The 16217-nt window shown below is 48.9% G+C and overlaps 1 protein-coding gene across 1 annotated transcript; it reads left to right on the top strand.

Annotated features, from left to right (window-relative positions):
* The first annotated feature begins 1761 nt into the window (after positions 1 to 1761).
* LOC125756437 (uncharacterized) lies at positions 1762 to 5800 on the top strand. Its single transcript, XM_049411234.1, has 4 exons — positions 1762 to 1778; positions 2258 to 2440; positions 4336 to 4501; positions 5342 to 5800. The coding sequence occupies exons 1-4, from the start codon at positions 1762 to 1764 to the stop codon at positions 5798 to 5800; spliced, it is 825 nt and encodes a 274-aa protein (XP_049267191.1).
* Positions 5801 to 16217: the final 10417 nt, after the last annotated feature.

Raw genomic sequence — 16217 nt, 5'->3', positions numbered from 1 at the left:
CCTAATCTCATATAATTGACTAACTAAATGAACACCTTATACCGTCAATTCAGCTAATTTTTCGCACGCTACAAGGAGAGGACATGCATGTAGTTGCAATATACACAGCCAATGTTTTAATCTGTGCTTTTATTGAGTCGCAATTTCCTTGTTTAAGAGGCAATATGGACGCAATATTGGAGGCGGCACAATAAAAGCTCACAGCGCCCCTTATTCATTCGCGTAGGACGATTTCAAGGTGAAAGTCATCTCCTGTTTCTTCTGAGTCTATGCACTTATCATCCCCCGTCTACCTTCGATAGCTCCACGCAGATAACCTGGTTTTGAACTTCATCCAAGGTTGGAGAGACTGCAAACTTTCTTCACCAGACCTGGTTTTGCACGGCCTTCGTGATCGGGCCGCCATCACCGAAGCGACGTTGGTGTCAGACATTTTAGCGATCTGTGACGTCATAGTGACGTCATGTGGGGACGTCAACACGTGATGATGATTTTTCGCTTCACTTTTGTTGACGCTGCCGACGCTGGATGCCGAAGACGCCGATAGTCAATTCTCGCGCTTGATAAGGTCTCTGGAGCATTCGCCTTAATAGTCTTCTTATTTTGGGCTCGCCATGGATCATTCCTGATGACGAGGTACATTCCCCACGACCAAAGCCACGTGCAAGACTCGAATGCCTTGCATGGTGTTAGTCGTCTTAGGCGAATGGATACCAATACCTGTAAGGCTTTTGCAGAAGTAAAGTGCTCTGTTTCAGGACAGAGGCGCTCAGCGGTAGTGTGGCCATGGTGCTCGGCTGCTGACCCGAAAGCCGTCGTTTAGACCCAGGCCGCGGCAGCCGCTATTCGATGGAGGCAAAATGCCAGACGCTGGTGTACTTACGTTTAGGCCCACGGTCAAGAACTTCAAGTTAAAAGGTGCGCCAAGTCTACAGAGACACATCACAGAGCGAAGAAAACTTGAAAGAACGCAAAATATGGCCGACCTTATAGCTCTACTCAACAACTTCAGGTGGCTGAGGAATGCGGAGCCGTTCACTACGCCGTTTCTCGTAACCATGCCTTGGTGATGGCAGGTAAAACCTGCCATATTATTACTAATTATAAAATTTCACGTCAGGTAAATGCTCACATAATAATAAGGAAAATAAGAATATCAATATTATTATTATTATAAATATTATTATTATTGCTTCAGCACACTATATTCCGGTGTAAATCTTACAGGCTCAAAACAATGTATAGGAAATCTTGATAAAATTGAAATCTTGCACCCTGTAAACACATCTGAGCATCAAATACTTTATTAAGATCAACGAGCAAAACTTGACTGTTAGACTTCGCAATTCGAAGTTACAGACCGTGCTACTATAGTTCGGTAGATTACCACACCACCTCTTCTCTTTACCGTAGGTCATGGCCGCCAACCACATATGTACGGCTCATATTGAACAATTACTGCTACAGTAATTGTCCGATGCGAGAGTAGGGCTATTTGCATTTCACATTTCGAGCGAGAAACTTATTGGCTTTCGACGCAACTATGTTAGCAAAGAGCTATTATATACTGACTCCCGCGCCCGAAAACATGCACTGGGAACCGTACCCCACGTGCAGGAGCGGTCATAGCGAATGCCTAGGACACTGTCGGGAATCTTATGCCTTTGCATTGTCGTTATTCGTAAAACCGGTGTTGCCCTCCTTTGATACGTAACGTTTACTACTTCATCCATCGGCAATGTCCTCCTGGCCAAGACATCGATGGTGTCTTACACAATGTGGACATAGCCCTCTCCTCAAGAGCACTAAATAGGCGAGCATGACATCCCTTCCACCTGCTTATTAGGAACTGACAGTGGAACAACAGCCATTACTACAAATTTCCACTTTATTTGTGCAATGGGGAGAGAGAAATAGATGAAAAGGAAACGCAGCGAGGTTAACCTGGCGCGAGTGACCGGTTTGCTACCCTGCACAGGGGTGGGGATATAGGGGTCGAAAAGAGGACAGAGAGAGTGATGTATCCGTGACGTCACGCCAGCCGAAGCCGCCGTTATCACCACTGCTTCTTCCCCTTCCCTTCCCCTTAACCCCTCTCGCCCAACGCTACATTAAACCGCGCTATCGCAATAAAGTTTTGTCTTGGCCCAGCCACCCACGGCCCCGGTGTGTTCTTTTCAATGGCGACGAGGGTGGGAGAAAGCGGGGCGTCAACTCCGTCCGTCATGGCCGCCGCACCCACGGGAGGATACGCCAGCCCACCGCAGTTCGACGAGACGAGCGACAAGTGGCCCGCGTACCAGGTTCGGCTGGAAGCCTTTGAGGGTAATGGCATCACGGAAGACAACAAGAAGCGGGCCCTGCTGGTGACTGCACTGTCCACCCACACTGTCGACGTACTGAGCGGACGTTGTGCTCCGGATACGGTGAATGAACTGTCGTAACCACAAGTGATAGCCTTGCTTAAGCAGCACTTCTCACCGCAACCGAACGAGATAGCACACTCTTATAAGTTCTTCACCCGCAATCAGCTGCCCGGCGAACCGGTCAAGGATTTTATCGTGGCGATTCGACAGATAGCGGACACCTGCAATTTTGGTGCTTCGTTGGACAGAATGCTGAGAGATCGCATCGTGTGTGGTCTGCACAACCTCGGAGTGCGTCGGCAGCATGTTCGGACGGCATGTTCGCGCTGGAGGCAGCAGACAGTCACATCGGCCACGTCGGCATTACGCAACCCATCGTGCGCACCTTGGATTGTGGTGGGGTTCCAGTGAACATGCTGGTCGACACAGGCTCGCCGGTTTCGGTCATCACGTGGCCCATATATGAGCGGAACAAAACAGTGTGGCCGAAGCTGCGTGGTTCGCCATTGAAACTCACCTGCTTCCTGGGACGGCTTCCAGTGCGGGGACAACTTCAGCTCAAGGTTTCGTGCGGAAACAGGTCGACGGCTGGATCTTTGCAAGTCTTTGGTTGCTCCGGCCCAAACCTCTGTGGACGCGACCTGATTCAAGCGTTCCACATGCTCGAGGCACCGGTCATGAACGTGAACACGTCAGGTGAGCAACTGCCGTTACTCGGTGCTGACGACGTTAACGTGGACCGGTTGCTAGCAGAATTCGCTGATGTGTTCGCGCCAGGTTTAGGGCTCATAAAAGGGCCACCGGTACACTTCGAGACGCGAGAAAACGTGGTGCCGAAATTTTGGAAAGCACTCGAAGTTCCGTATGCTTTTCGGCCAAAGGTCGACGCGGAACTGGACCGCCTTTCGGGCGCGGGTATTATTGTACCGGTGCCTCATGCGGAGTGGGCGGCGCCAGTGGTACCGGTAGTGAAACGGAATGGCTGCATCCGCCTTTGCGGCGATTTTAAGCTAACGGTCAACAAAGCCTGTCGCACTGAGCAATATCCGTTGCCACGGGTGGAGGATATCCTGGCTACATTAAATGGCGGTGAAGTTTTTACCACGATAGACTTGCGGGAGGCATACAACCAGCTTCCGTTGGATGAGGAAGCCATGCAACTCACCACCATAAACACGCATAAGGGACTGTTCAGCTTTACTCGCCTGCCTTTTGGAGTGGCGTCCGCGCCGGCCGTGTTCCAACGGCGTATGGAGACCATTTTGCAGGGACTTCCGGGTGTTCAGGTCTACCTAGACGACGTCATCGTGGCAGAGAAACGCAATGACTGCACCACCCTGCACGAAGTATTCAAGCGTTTCCGGGAATACGGCGTGCGCCTGAACGCAGACAAGTGCAAGTTCCGCCAACCAGAGGTGGATTTTTTGGGGCATCGAATCAGCGCTTGAGGTCTTCAACCAAAGACGGAAAACATAGACGCCATCCTTAAGGTTCAGGCACCACGGAATTCCGCAGAATTAAGGTCCTACCTCGGCATGGTAACGTACTACCACAAGTTTCTTCCCAATGCATCGACCGCCATGGCACCCCTATATCAACTACTCCGGAAGGAAGCTAAGTGGAAGTGGGGTACCGCTCAACAGCAGTTATTCAGCAGTGTGAAGGACCTTCTGAAGTCCGCAGACTTTCTGGCGCATTTTGACCCACACAAGCCGCTAGTCCTGGAATGCGATGCCTCCCCGGACGGAATCGGCGCAGTGCTTTCACACGATGTCGGGGGCGGGGTACTTCGGCCCATAGGGTTCCGCTCTCGGTTATTGACTGGAGCTGAGAAAAATTACTCGCAGCTGGAGCGTGAAGCCTTGGCACTTGTGTTTGGTGCGTCGAAATTCCGACAATACTTGCTCGGCAATACTTTCACATTGATGACTGACCATAAGCCGCTTGTTGGACTTTTTCACCCAGACAGGCCAGTGCCCGTGATGGCCGCGGCGCGAATCCAACGATGGGCCCTGCTGCTGAGCGCATACGATTACGTCATCAAACACCAGCCCGGGAAAAACAACATTCTAGCCGATGCCCTCAGCCGACTCCCCACGTCAGCAACTTCCCAGCCAGAGACGCAGGAAGAAACTGTGGACGGTGAGTATGTGCTGCTCACGGAGACCCTCAATGATGGTGTCATGTCTGCGAAGCAACTGGGCACTCTCACGGAGCTTGATGAAGATTTAGCAAAGGTGCAAAAATGGGTGCAGGAGGGATGGCCAAGAAATTTGGGGCCTAAGGACCAGCACTTGATGCCATACCTCAACCGGAAAGCTGAGATAACGGGGAGTTATGGGCTTCTCTATTGGGGCCATCGAGTGATCGTCCCTAAGAGTGCCCGAGCAGTAATGTTACGTCTGCTGCATGATACTCATCAAGGTATTTGCTCAATGAAGCGGCTAGGGCGCTCCTTGATGTGGTACCCCCGGATCGATAATGACATTGAGCACATGGTTAAGTCCTGCACCAGTTGCATCCAAGCTGCCCCTATGCCCCCAAAGAAAGCCCCTGTTGCGTGGCCGGAAACGGATGAGCGTTGGTCGAGGCTGCATATCGATTTTGCGGGGCCGATCGATGGTCACATGCAACTGATTGTGGTGGATTCACATAGTAAGTGGATAGAAGCGATACCCATGAAGAGTTCCACCACACACGCCACCATAGAGGCTCTGCGCACCTTGTTCAGTACATTCGGGTTGCCCCGGACGCTGGTATCCGATAATGGCCCACAGTTTACGAGTTGGGAATTTAACACCTTCACGAAGCTGAATAACATAGTACACCTCCGAACAGCACCGTATCACCCCCAGTCCAATATGCTCGCGGAGCGGGCGGTTCGGACTGTGAAGTATTCATTGAAGAAGAATGTACAAGGGTCACTGAAAACCCGCCTGGCTAGGATTTTGCACAGGTAGAGCAGGACGCCGCAGGCCGGGGGCCGGACACCAGCGCAACTCCTAATGGGCTACGATCTTCGCTCCAGGCTGCACAGCGCAGTGTCCATTCCGCCCTCACCAGTTGACCGTCCCCCCCTCGATGGGTGGCAGCCCGGGGAGCCAGTCTGGGTGAGGAACATTGGGCAAGGCGAGCCGTGGACTCCAGCCAGCATTACATCGACAGACGGAGCCCGCCTGGTGAATGCCGATGGTCCGGAGGGGGAAACCATTCGGCGCCACAGCGACCAGGTGAAGCCACGGGAGTTGGAGCATGACCAGGGAGAAGCCGGCGACTCTCGGTGCCTCGAAACGGCCGCCGGGGCCGGAGGGGCCCCAGCAGGAGGAACACCGAGGCGAGCGCTAACAAGGAGCGAGATCGCCGGGAGCCCCTCAACTCCGGTGTTGCGTCGCTCGGGCCGGCAACGCAAACCCCCAGACCGTTACTCACCGTAGGGGGAGCGGAATGATGTATCCGTGACGTCACGCCAGCCGAAGCCGCCGTTATCACCACTGCTTCTTCCCCTTCCCTTCCCCTTAACCCCTCTCGCACAACGCTACATTAAACTGCGCTATCGCAATAAAGTTTTTTCTTGGCCCAGCCACCCACGGCCCCGGTGTGTTCTTTTCAGAGAGAGTGAGATAAAATGAAAACGAAAAAAAAATTGGCCGCGTATCTGCGTGCTTCGCTGCAAATGTCGTGTAAAGACGATAGAAGAGGCGCTGTGTGAGATATGGACGCCATCTGGCAATACGTCGGGAAACATGAGTGCTGCGTTGCGTGCTGGTAGTCCCGGCGCAGCAGCAGGCGAAGACCGGCGGTGACCAACGCGACCGGCGGGGACGCCAGCCAGCCCGAAAACGCGGTTTGGCGCGAAGCGCTGAAGCAGAGAAACGTCCGCACTCAACGAGTACTCTCCACACACTCTTTTATTTACACGTCGCCTGGGTAAAACAGGAACGCCAGAGCGGCGCCCACAACCGGCAGCCTGAAGGCCGCCCACAACGCTGCTTTTTCATTTTTTAAATATATTTTTTCACCTTCTTGGCCTTCTCAAAACTAAAGTTTTTCAACACCAACCCATGGCATTCGTACAGTGCAACAGAACCGAAACCGAAACACAACAATGAGCTCGTGCGAAGGGCACGGAGGAAGGCAAATTTCAGCGCAGTCGCACTTTCAGCTTTGTTGAAACAGCGCTCACTAGACGACGACGAAGTAAAAGAAGGCACAGGACAGGCGCTGCCTGTCCTGTGCGTTCTTTTACTTCGTTGTCGTCTAGTGAGCGCTGTTTCAACAAAGATGAACGCATACCAACTCGCTCAAGCTTCCATTCTTATGCATTTTCAGCGCAGCTTAAGAAACTAGGGTCCTTAAAATTACGTATGTATGCATTTTCTATTAAAGGAACACGCCACCTAATACTTACCTAGTGATGTTGCACCTCAGATATGCATGATATTTACTTTTTGATCGACAACGTTCACAAGTATGAACAGCCGTACCAGTTCAAGACGGCTGGCCCTTGGGCAAGTGGTTCAACTTTGGCCGAGTGGCTGAATCGAGGGACGTGCCGACAAACAGAAAGACAGACAGAAAGACAGACAGACCAAAATTTCTGCGTTTAAGTTCCCCAAGAGAGACTATCGTCTTTAAAACGCTTTTTTTTCTTTCTCTATGGCACACATGCACACACACGCAAGACGTTCCAGTCAGAGCCGTTCTGAGAGACCAGTTGAACGCAGAAAGCGCAGTAGCACTTGCACAGCCTTTTTCTGTGACATTTGGTCCGGTCGATGGCGCAGGATTCTTTCTTCCGACAGAGTGAGGTCGTCCAACTTATCGAGCGCGTTGCAAAGTGACTGTCTCTGTGAACAGTACTGTGGGCAGTCGCACAGAATATGTTGAATTGTTTCATCACTGCCGCAGAATGGAAATCCTCCTTTGTTTCCACGCCGAAGAGCAGCCGTAGAATGCGATAAAGTCCCCCGGAATGAGTTGGGTACAGCTACGTATAAACGCAATTGACTACGCTATCCTGCCAGTGAGAAATACGCAATCGTACTCGCGCTTCCCACGACGCGAGTTCGTCCAGTTTGGCTTTTTCTTCGCAACGAAGCGTAGATTAATCAAGAGCATATCTTCTTAGGGTGCGAATCGTTCACGACTGCGTATGTTACTTCAAGCAAAAGTAAAGCAAATGAAAGAAACATGATTGGCAACATGACCTTAGGTGTCGTTATTTCGGTCCCTGCTCGTGTTAGAAATATGAGCAAAAACATTTCATTTATCTTTGTTCCGGCGTTCTGATATTTCGCCACTCAAAGCGGGACAAACAAATTTCAGGCAGCTTTTCCACGTTCGCTCTCATCCGTCATAGCGAAACGAATTTCAGAAATAATGATGGGGGTCTTCCGCTGTGTTTAAGAATTTTCGTTCTTTTGTTGATCGATCCATGATGCGCTTTGTCCGCACTAATGGGGCTCCACCCTCATGGAGCAAGCGGCAAGAGAGAGACAGAGGAACAGCTTTACTTATCATACCGTAAATGTAAAGCGGCTGCGACAAGAGTTTGAGGGAGATGATGCTATCCGCGGTAGGGCTCCTGCAGCAGAAGAACCCACCCTCAGATATTCTCTTGAATTACAGGTTTGGAGTTGCGCATGGCAGCCTACCACTACTCCTAGCTACTTAAAACTACATACTCCCGACTACATACAAGAGAGATTGGGAAAGAGAAGTGGTTTTTACACTGACACACAATGTCGCTGAGGTCTGCTGTGCTAGCAGGACAAAACTTACACGCTTAGCCAGGGTACATTCCATGTTGCTTTTCGTGGCGAAAGGTACGGGATAGAAAAGTGCGAGTTTGTAGTTTACCCTATAGTACTTCGTGTGTTTGTGACGACTGATGCATCAGAGGTGGGAAGGTTTGGCGACCTAGCGGTAGTGTCCGCAAATTTCATGATATGCAAGTAATCTGTTTTTTGTGGTAAATGCTGGAGGGAGATTACATGAGCCTGAAACGTCCCCTGGTCATGTCTGCGCACTGTTCGTGAACGCTCAAGCACTTGCGTAGGTCATTTCCCTGCCGACGAGGCCTGCGAGAGGAGGTGTTCACATTGAGCGCAGAAGTTGGGATGGCAGGTTATGGGAGAAGTTGGCTAGGGCTATCCTGCAAACCTTACCCACTCCGAAGATCTATGTGGCAATGTTTGAGTCACTATGACAGAGTAATTGAGTATTAAAGCGGCAAATGACCTCGCCGCCTCCTCCAAAGAACGTGCTAGAGTGGATGTTGAACACTGCGGCTGAGCCAAAGGCTCATATGAAGAATTCGTGCCCACACGAATACTCTGCGGCTTCGATATAGACCACGTCTTCATAGTAAACGAACTATTTCTCTTTCTGAACTGTTTGTCTCGTTGTTATAGAAAGCAGTTGCATAAAAGTTCTCATCAAACGGGTGGGCTAATGGATTTCTTTCTGGTAATGTGGGCTGTGTTAATAGTTTGGGACGGGAGGATGTGTCTACCGGTGCGGGATTTTGCTAAGCGCTGGCATTGAGCTGTCAGGTGGGCTCTTGCGATCTCACTATATGTATTCGGGGTACTTGTAGCCAAAAGCATCTAGGGGAGGCTCTACTTGGCTCTCTAAGGGCAGATTTGTATAGTTATACGTGAATAAACGTTATCTTCATCGGTCCTAGTTAAATGAAGATAAATAAGAGAGAATGTGGTTTTGCTGACGGAACACGCCTGCGCCAGCCTTGGCAGTTCTGCTTCGCGGATACCTCCATGCTTATCGGGCAGCCTTCCTATAAGCTCTCCGGTGCGACCTACGCTGCAGTAAGCGTTTGAAGCCCAAAGTATTCGGTCGATTAGATTGAATGTACATGCTAAGTACACGGATTTCGTCCACCATGCGAGCGTGCTTGGCGTTAATGATCGTTTAAATACTCAGCGTATCGCGTGGTTTAGCGGATAGAAGAGCTCAGATACTGCAGGCGAGCACTGAAGTTTCATGTATATGAGATATTGCACATGTCATTGCATATGCAGCCTTTTGTAAGACATCTTAAATGTAGCTATCCGAGCCACGCTTCATCCAAAGGGTAATGTGGAGGTGTGCGACAAACGAGAAAACCAGCATAAATAACATGCGGAGGTGTTGTGCGACAAACGAGAAAACCAGCACGGGGTTTTCGATTTTCGAGAACCAAACAGCATCAACCGTTAGGCAAGGAAGCCGAAAGAGCAGATAAATACGAATGAAAGGGAAAAATAAATAGGCTAGTTGGTGTAGCATTGTTCACAGATTAGCTCAAAAGAGAAGACGGTTTAGGTGAATCAGACGGAACATGGCGCTGTCTTGTCCATTCTTTGAGAAGGCAATTTTTTTTAGTGTGCGACGCATTCGAAAATTAGAAGGGGATTGTACAGTGCGCACTTTTATAAGAAAGTGTATTGCTGATATGGCGGCAATACATGTGCAATTGCATTCATGGAGTGAAGGGAGAGTGACCTTTATGGTGAAATTTGTTACGATATTCGCTTAGTAGCAGCATATCTTAAGAGCCCGCATAAAGATACTGGACTATATGGATTATTTTTCAGTGATTTAGAGCGCAGAAAAATGTGACGCAATTGAATTGACGTTCTTCCTGAGAGCTTGTGCTGGCTCGGAAACAATACTCTAGGCAAGATCCTTACCCTCACAAAAACCTACTTTCTTGAATTCTGCACATGCCAAGATTGTGGAACGCTGTATATCATACATCAGAAGATTGCATGGTGCCATGGCTGTCTTGTGTTGCCTCCACCTGGTTAATAATGACTTTGAGAACTACGGTGACTGATTTTAGGTGCAGCTTTTACTCAATGCCTGCTCTAAGCTAAACCTCAATCATTTGTAATGGTTTCAAGAAAGAAATATTGCTAAACATGCCGCTATTGAAGCTGAGACAAAACGGAAGGTGTCCGCCATATCTTGAGTGCAAAATGTCACTTATCGCCTTAAAGGGATGGCGGAAAAACCTGGCAGATCGTACGCGTTGTGGGCATCAATCTCATGCGAAGCAGTAAAGGTACAGGATCCTACAGCGGATAAGAGCGGAGCCATTTAAGCTTGTAGATGGGCCGGCGTCGGACGCAAAAGCTCGGCAGGTATGCACCACAGAGAGCTGGTATGCGGTGAGCGGCTTCTAGCGTAGGATAGTCATGCACATTAGAGCATAGCAAGGCGTGCGAAGTAAGGGCAAGGATCAGTGATTTGAAGGTCAGGAGGAAGGAAAGCACAAAAGCATAGGGTAAAGCATGACACAGCTTTGTATAGGTAATGTTTAGCAATGGGATCAGAAAGGGAACTGAGGGTGAGAAGGACTTATATAATGCAGAGGAGGAGAGAAATGTGGAGCAAAAGTATGAGGTGAAAGGGTAAACCGTAGCATTGCCATGTGCAGTATACCATAGGAAGGGGTGAAAAAAAGAAGCGATGATGAGAAGGAGTGTTATGAGGGTTAGGAGGAGGGAAAGGCGGAGAGAGGGCATCAAAAATGATCATCTCACAGTAGCATGCCACGAAGCGCATGCTACTGTGAGATGATGCGCATATCTATAGTCAGGCGTTCCTCTTGTCTATAGCTCGCGGAGTCATAGGTGTACATAGGTAATATTTATTACAATGATATAAAACAACATATCCAATTCTGCAGGTTTCGATGTAGCGCCGCGTGCAAAATGGTAAGAAAGAAGATGACAGGAGACACAAGGACGAGACTCCCTTTAGGGTGATACTTTCCGAGCGTTGCACGTGACAACATCACCTGCGCCGTGATCTGCAGCGTTACTTTAACTTGATGTGGCTTGGTTCCTTCAGGAGTTGGTGGTGTGTCGTTTGACGTCAAACGCCACTTTCCTGTCATCTTCTTTCTTACCTATATGTACGCGGCGCTACACCCAAAACCCCCAATGAAATGCCAACTAGCCTGCATTGACACCCTTGTCCAACTCTGCAACCGAATTTGACATTGTCCTGACATAATGCTTGTAAAGGGTCTTTTTCCAAAGCAGTCTGAAGTAATAGCGTTGCTCTATGGTTGAATACTCGACTACCATAAAGAATTTCTAAGTTCGATTACTGCTCGAGAATTGCTTTTAATTCTTCGCTTCTAACGAACTATTTCACCTATCGACAACGACGCTGGCGCAACATCTTCTGTGAAACGGGCTCCATCGCTCGGTCGCGTGACGATTTACGAAGTCTGGCTTCATATAACGTCTTAAGAGCGCCAAGACGTTGGAGGTTAGATAGATAGATAGATAGATAGATAGATAGATAGATAGATAGATAGATAGATAGATAGATAGATAGATAGATAGATAGATAGATAGATAGATAGATAGATTTCGTTAGAAATTTTTTTCGCAGATGTGGTGCTTTTCATACGGCATGGCACTACACTATAACTGGAGCCGCTCACAGCAGCTGTAGATAACCGCTCCTGTGACTGCGAACTGATTTCGGTGTGCTGGAGCCGTATTTTCGCCCTTCGTAGCATATAATGCTGCCCACTACGCGAAAAAAAAAACAAAAAACGTGGCGGTGTATACAGTTGCAAAACCACCTCTCCCTTCATTGTGTTCCCCAAAATTGGCTATTGTGCATCTTGTAATCATTGCATTAACGTGTTCGTAGGCCGTTGTATCATAATATTATGTGTAAATGGGATTAGCGTGCAGTACTCGTGCAGTATTTGGCTAAAAGCATGACTCTTGCTTTTGAAGTCTTTCTTTTCGTTCTCTCGCACGTATGGTCGTTAGCGAGCCATAAAGACAGCAAATTTTCGGTAGCTCTCAAAAGCAAGTAACAAAGCAGTACCTTAAAAATCACCAAACTGCGACCCTGTGGATATGGTTGACCAGCGAAGCCGAAAGAGGCGGCGCCAGTGTTTACTACGCGGGCATATAAAAGTGTTTCTGAACTACATTCCGCATTTGTGTGTCGCTTTAAGCGGGCCTTTGGGCTGAGGAGCCGCCAGATCTGTGGCCCGAATAACCCGCTTGCGAGCTGCTTCACGGCCGCACTTTGCTTGGTAGCGTGTGCTATTTTAACGTTTTCCGTTTTAGCAACACGCGTCTGTTTGCGGCGACGTGCGTCGTCTTGTCGGATTGCCGCATGCGCTTCGCGTTTCATGCATGATCTTGAGGAGCCATTGTAAATCAAATCAAATCTTCATTTTGAACGTCAACTCGGCGTCCACCAGCTGCGCCAGCTGCCCAACATCCTCGCCTCAAACAGCGCTCATCTCCCCCAGGTCACTATAGGCGGTAGACTTGACTTGTACAACGCTACTGCATACTTCCCACCAAGCGAGCGAACACCGTTAGACTTCGTATGATTGATATCTCGGCGATGACGCCATAGGTTCATGACCGTGAGTACAAGTGTATTGCACATGAGTTTCGGTGTAAATGATTGGCTGCGCTCATAGTTTTACGCGAATTTTTCAGTGATTTCAGCATCCCCATTAGCAGGAATGCCGCTTCTGCAGGGACCGCGGTATCATCCCCGTTGTGCGCGTTACCTCTGGCTTTTCAGCTGATCGCTCATTAGTTTGGCGTACGTCATGCTTAGCACGTTGCTGCTTCCACGGCAGCTGCGCTAAGTCACCTAAGCAGTGGGCGATTCAATATCACTTCCCTCCGCATTGAGTAACGCATTGAGGATCAGTACGTGTTTTAGCATGCAGAAAAGAACACCACCGGTGTCTACATAGCGCGAACGAACAACGTTACGAAAACATTCATTTCGCTACAGCAGCGTCAATTAATGCGAGAACTTTAATATATTCAGCGTTCATCACACATTTATTTATATTTTTAATGCTATTTCAACTTCATTACATCTATTTTATTGTTATGAGAAGTCGCCAGTGTGATTGGGCCTGCGAAATGTTAAAACTCATCTGCGAGGCACACGGCGAATATAAGATGTGCATGGCGAGTGCACTCCAAATATCAACACAGTGCCTATTCACGAACATTTAAATCCTTGCACGGATTAGTGTGCTGGTTGAAAACTTGATCTACCACCAATCGACCGAATTTTTGATCCGGGTAAGTATTCTAAAATTCACTTTTCCTTTAAAATGAAGAATGGTGCACCCATGATTCAAGTGCCTCTTTAGTGAGAAGTGGTCCCAAGTATTGCATGTCAAATAGGTAGGATAAGGCAGCTAGGTGGCGGCGAAATAATATGGCAAATCTTTCTACTGAAATGTTGACTGTGGCCTGACAGCTATGTTTAGAGGGTTTTGCTATGACCACGGCCACTACGATCAGGACGCTGGCTGTGTTCCAATTCTGGACAGCATCGTAGACAGTCTGCGCTGACAGCTTAGAAGACAGCATCGAGGTCATGTTGTCCGACAAATGGAACGCGTCTAGAAGACGTCTACGCGACGTGATGCCACCTCGCGTCGAGAAGAGAAAGCTAAGAAAAAAAACGTAAATGTTCTTTCTTTAGCCTCTTTCGTGTTCAAACTTCTGAAAAGTTAACGTAGCTTACATTGAGCGCCTGGAAAAGCGTATACTGGTGCACAGACGACCATACCGGCGAGATGCGAGCTACGCGAGCATTGCGCTGAGCCGCCATCTTGTTTGGACAGCAAAGTAGCCTGAATCGTTTTTGTCTTTCTCGAAGCTGTCTATTTTGCCGGGCACGTGAGAATTGCAATGGGACTTAAGATGGCCGCTGTCCACTTAGCTGTCTATTTAGCCGTCTATGGTGAGTATTGGAACACACCCACTGTCACGGACGGTCGACGTCACTGAGCTCACTGAAACTTCATCGTGGAGCCCTTAGTGCGAAACGCACAGGCGCCAACCATACGCCGTGTTCTCCAATGCGAGTCTAATTTTTTTTTGTGAAATATGCAACAGCATCAATGTGACAGACCGAGGCCACTTGACAACTACGCAAATTGGTGTGACGCATGTGCTCGTCATTGCTTAGGCAGCAGGAGGCGATGGCTAATTTCGCACTGAGTGTGGCACAAAACGTAATCACATTAAAAGGGACGATGCTTTAGAATTAGTAAGTTTTACGTCTTTCGTGCGAGCATTTGTGAAATTTCTAAGCCATTCAGAAACACTACCGTTTAAAATTGGGCTTGGAAGGCAGATAACCATCGAAGCAGTGGCGTTGCAGCTTGCTCGCAAACGGGGAAGCAAGCGTCTCCCGCTCCATGAGCCGTATATATATATATATATATATATATATATATATATATATATATATATATATATATATATATATATATATATATATATATATATATATATATATAAAGGTACGAGATCGGCGTTGGAACACCACCATCTTGTTCTACTTGCGTACTTTTCCGAGCTACCACGCATTCGTTCAGCTCGCGAATAAACCTGTTTTCATTTGGTGGAGGTGCGGGGTAAACGGCGGCAGCGAGAGGTGGTGCCTGTTGGGAAGCGTCGACTTGCATGGTCGGCTGCAATGTGCGGGATCGTTGTCCCAGGGTGCAGGCGATGTGGGTACCCCGCACGATCCACCAAATGTAAACAATTTCCAATGGAACCAGGGCTCTCTGCCTCACTAATTCCGATCCGTATCCCATCAGCCCGTTTAAGGGTGAACCTCTTGGAAGCGTGCGGCCCCATCGATAAGGGAGAAATTTTTTTACTGCGCAGCATGATTCATCTCGTAGCGACCTCGATGCCATCAGTGCCCGTAACACTTCTGATGTAACAGCTTCCGAACTATTCAATTCGTCGATAGCAGAGGGACTGTCGCCATCTGAACGATCTGATCTTCTCCAGCTAGTGCGCCGATTCCGCGATTCTTTCGATGTTGCTCAACCTGCCCTTGGCCGAACTTCTACCATTCTCCATAACATCGACACCGGCTCCCACACGCCTGTGCGTCAAAGACCATACCGTGTTTCCGCTGCGGAACGGCAAGTTATTACCGAACTGGTTGACGATATGCTTCAACGCGACATTATTAGACCACCACAAAGTCCATGGGCATCACCTTTAGTTATAGTTAAAAAGGATGGTTCGATTCGCTTCTGCGTGGATTACCGGCTCCTTAACATGATCACTCGAAAAGACGTGTACCCTTTGCCCAGGATTGACGATGCCCTTGATAGTTTACAAGGCGCCGAGTTTTTTTCATCGTTAGATTTGCGTTCGGGGTATTGGCAGTTGCCCCTAGCAGATGCTGATTGCCCAAAGACAGCCTTTGTGACACCCGACGGTCTGTATGAATTTAATGTCATGCCCTTCGGCCTCTGCAATGCGCCTGCCACCTTCGAGCGTATGATGGACTCGGTTCTAGGGGGTTTGGAAGTGGCAGATCTGTATCTGCTACCTCGATGATATTGTTGTCCTTGCGCCAGACTTCGCAACACATCTGGGAAGCTTGAAACACGTCCTGACGTGTCTGAAGAATGCGCTGCTCCAACTGAATCTCAAGAAGTGCCGCTTCGCTGCACGGGAACTTACGATTCTTGGTCACGTCGTATCAAAGGACGGTATACTTCCAGACCCGGCCAAACTACGTGCTGTCGCCGACTTCCCCAAACGAACGACTGTGAAGCAGTTACGGAGCTTCGTAGGGTTACGCTCCTTCTTTCGCCGGTTTGTGCCCAACTACGCCTGTATTATTGCGCCTCTGACCCTACTTTTAAGCAGCGCCACCGATATTCCGTCATGGTCTTCCGAGTGTGACCATGCATTCTCCACCCTCCGTCGTCTTCTCACATCACCACCTATATTGCACCACTACGATCCTACAGCGGCAACTGAGGTTCACACGGACGCCAGCGGTGTCGGCCTC

The sequence above is a fragment of the Rhipicephalus sanguineus genome, chromosome 11, assembly GCF_013339695.2.
Source record: "Rhipicephalus sanguineus isolate Rsan-2018 chromosome 11, BIME_Rsan_1.4, whole genome shotgun sequence".
Lineage (NCBI taxonomy): Eukaryota > Metazoa > Arthropoda > Arachnida > Ixodida > Ixodidae > Rhipicephalus > Rhipicephalus sanguineus.
Note: the sequence above shows the minus strand (reverse complement) of the source record. Positions and strands in the feature narration are given on the sequence as shown.

What these genes read in the sequence shown, in the direction of transcription:
- LOC125756437 (XM_049411234.1), top strand. An exon ending in GATACGGTGAATGAACTGTC is followed by an intron (nt 2,441 to 4,335) that starts GTAACCACAAGT and finishes TCACCCAGACAG; the next exon opens with GCCAGTGCCCGTGATGGCCG. An exon ending in CAGAGACGCAGGAAGAAACT is followed by an intron (nt 4,502 to 5,341) that starts GTGGACGGTGAG and finishes AGGACGCCGCAG; the next exon opens with GCCGGGGGCCGGACACCAGC.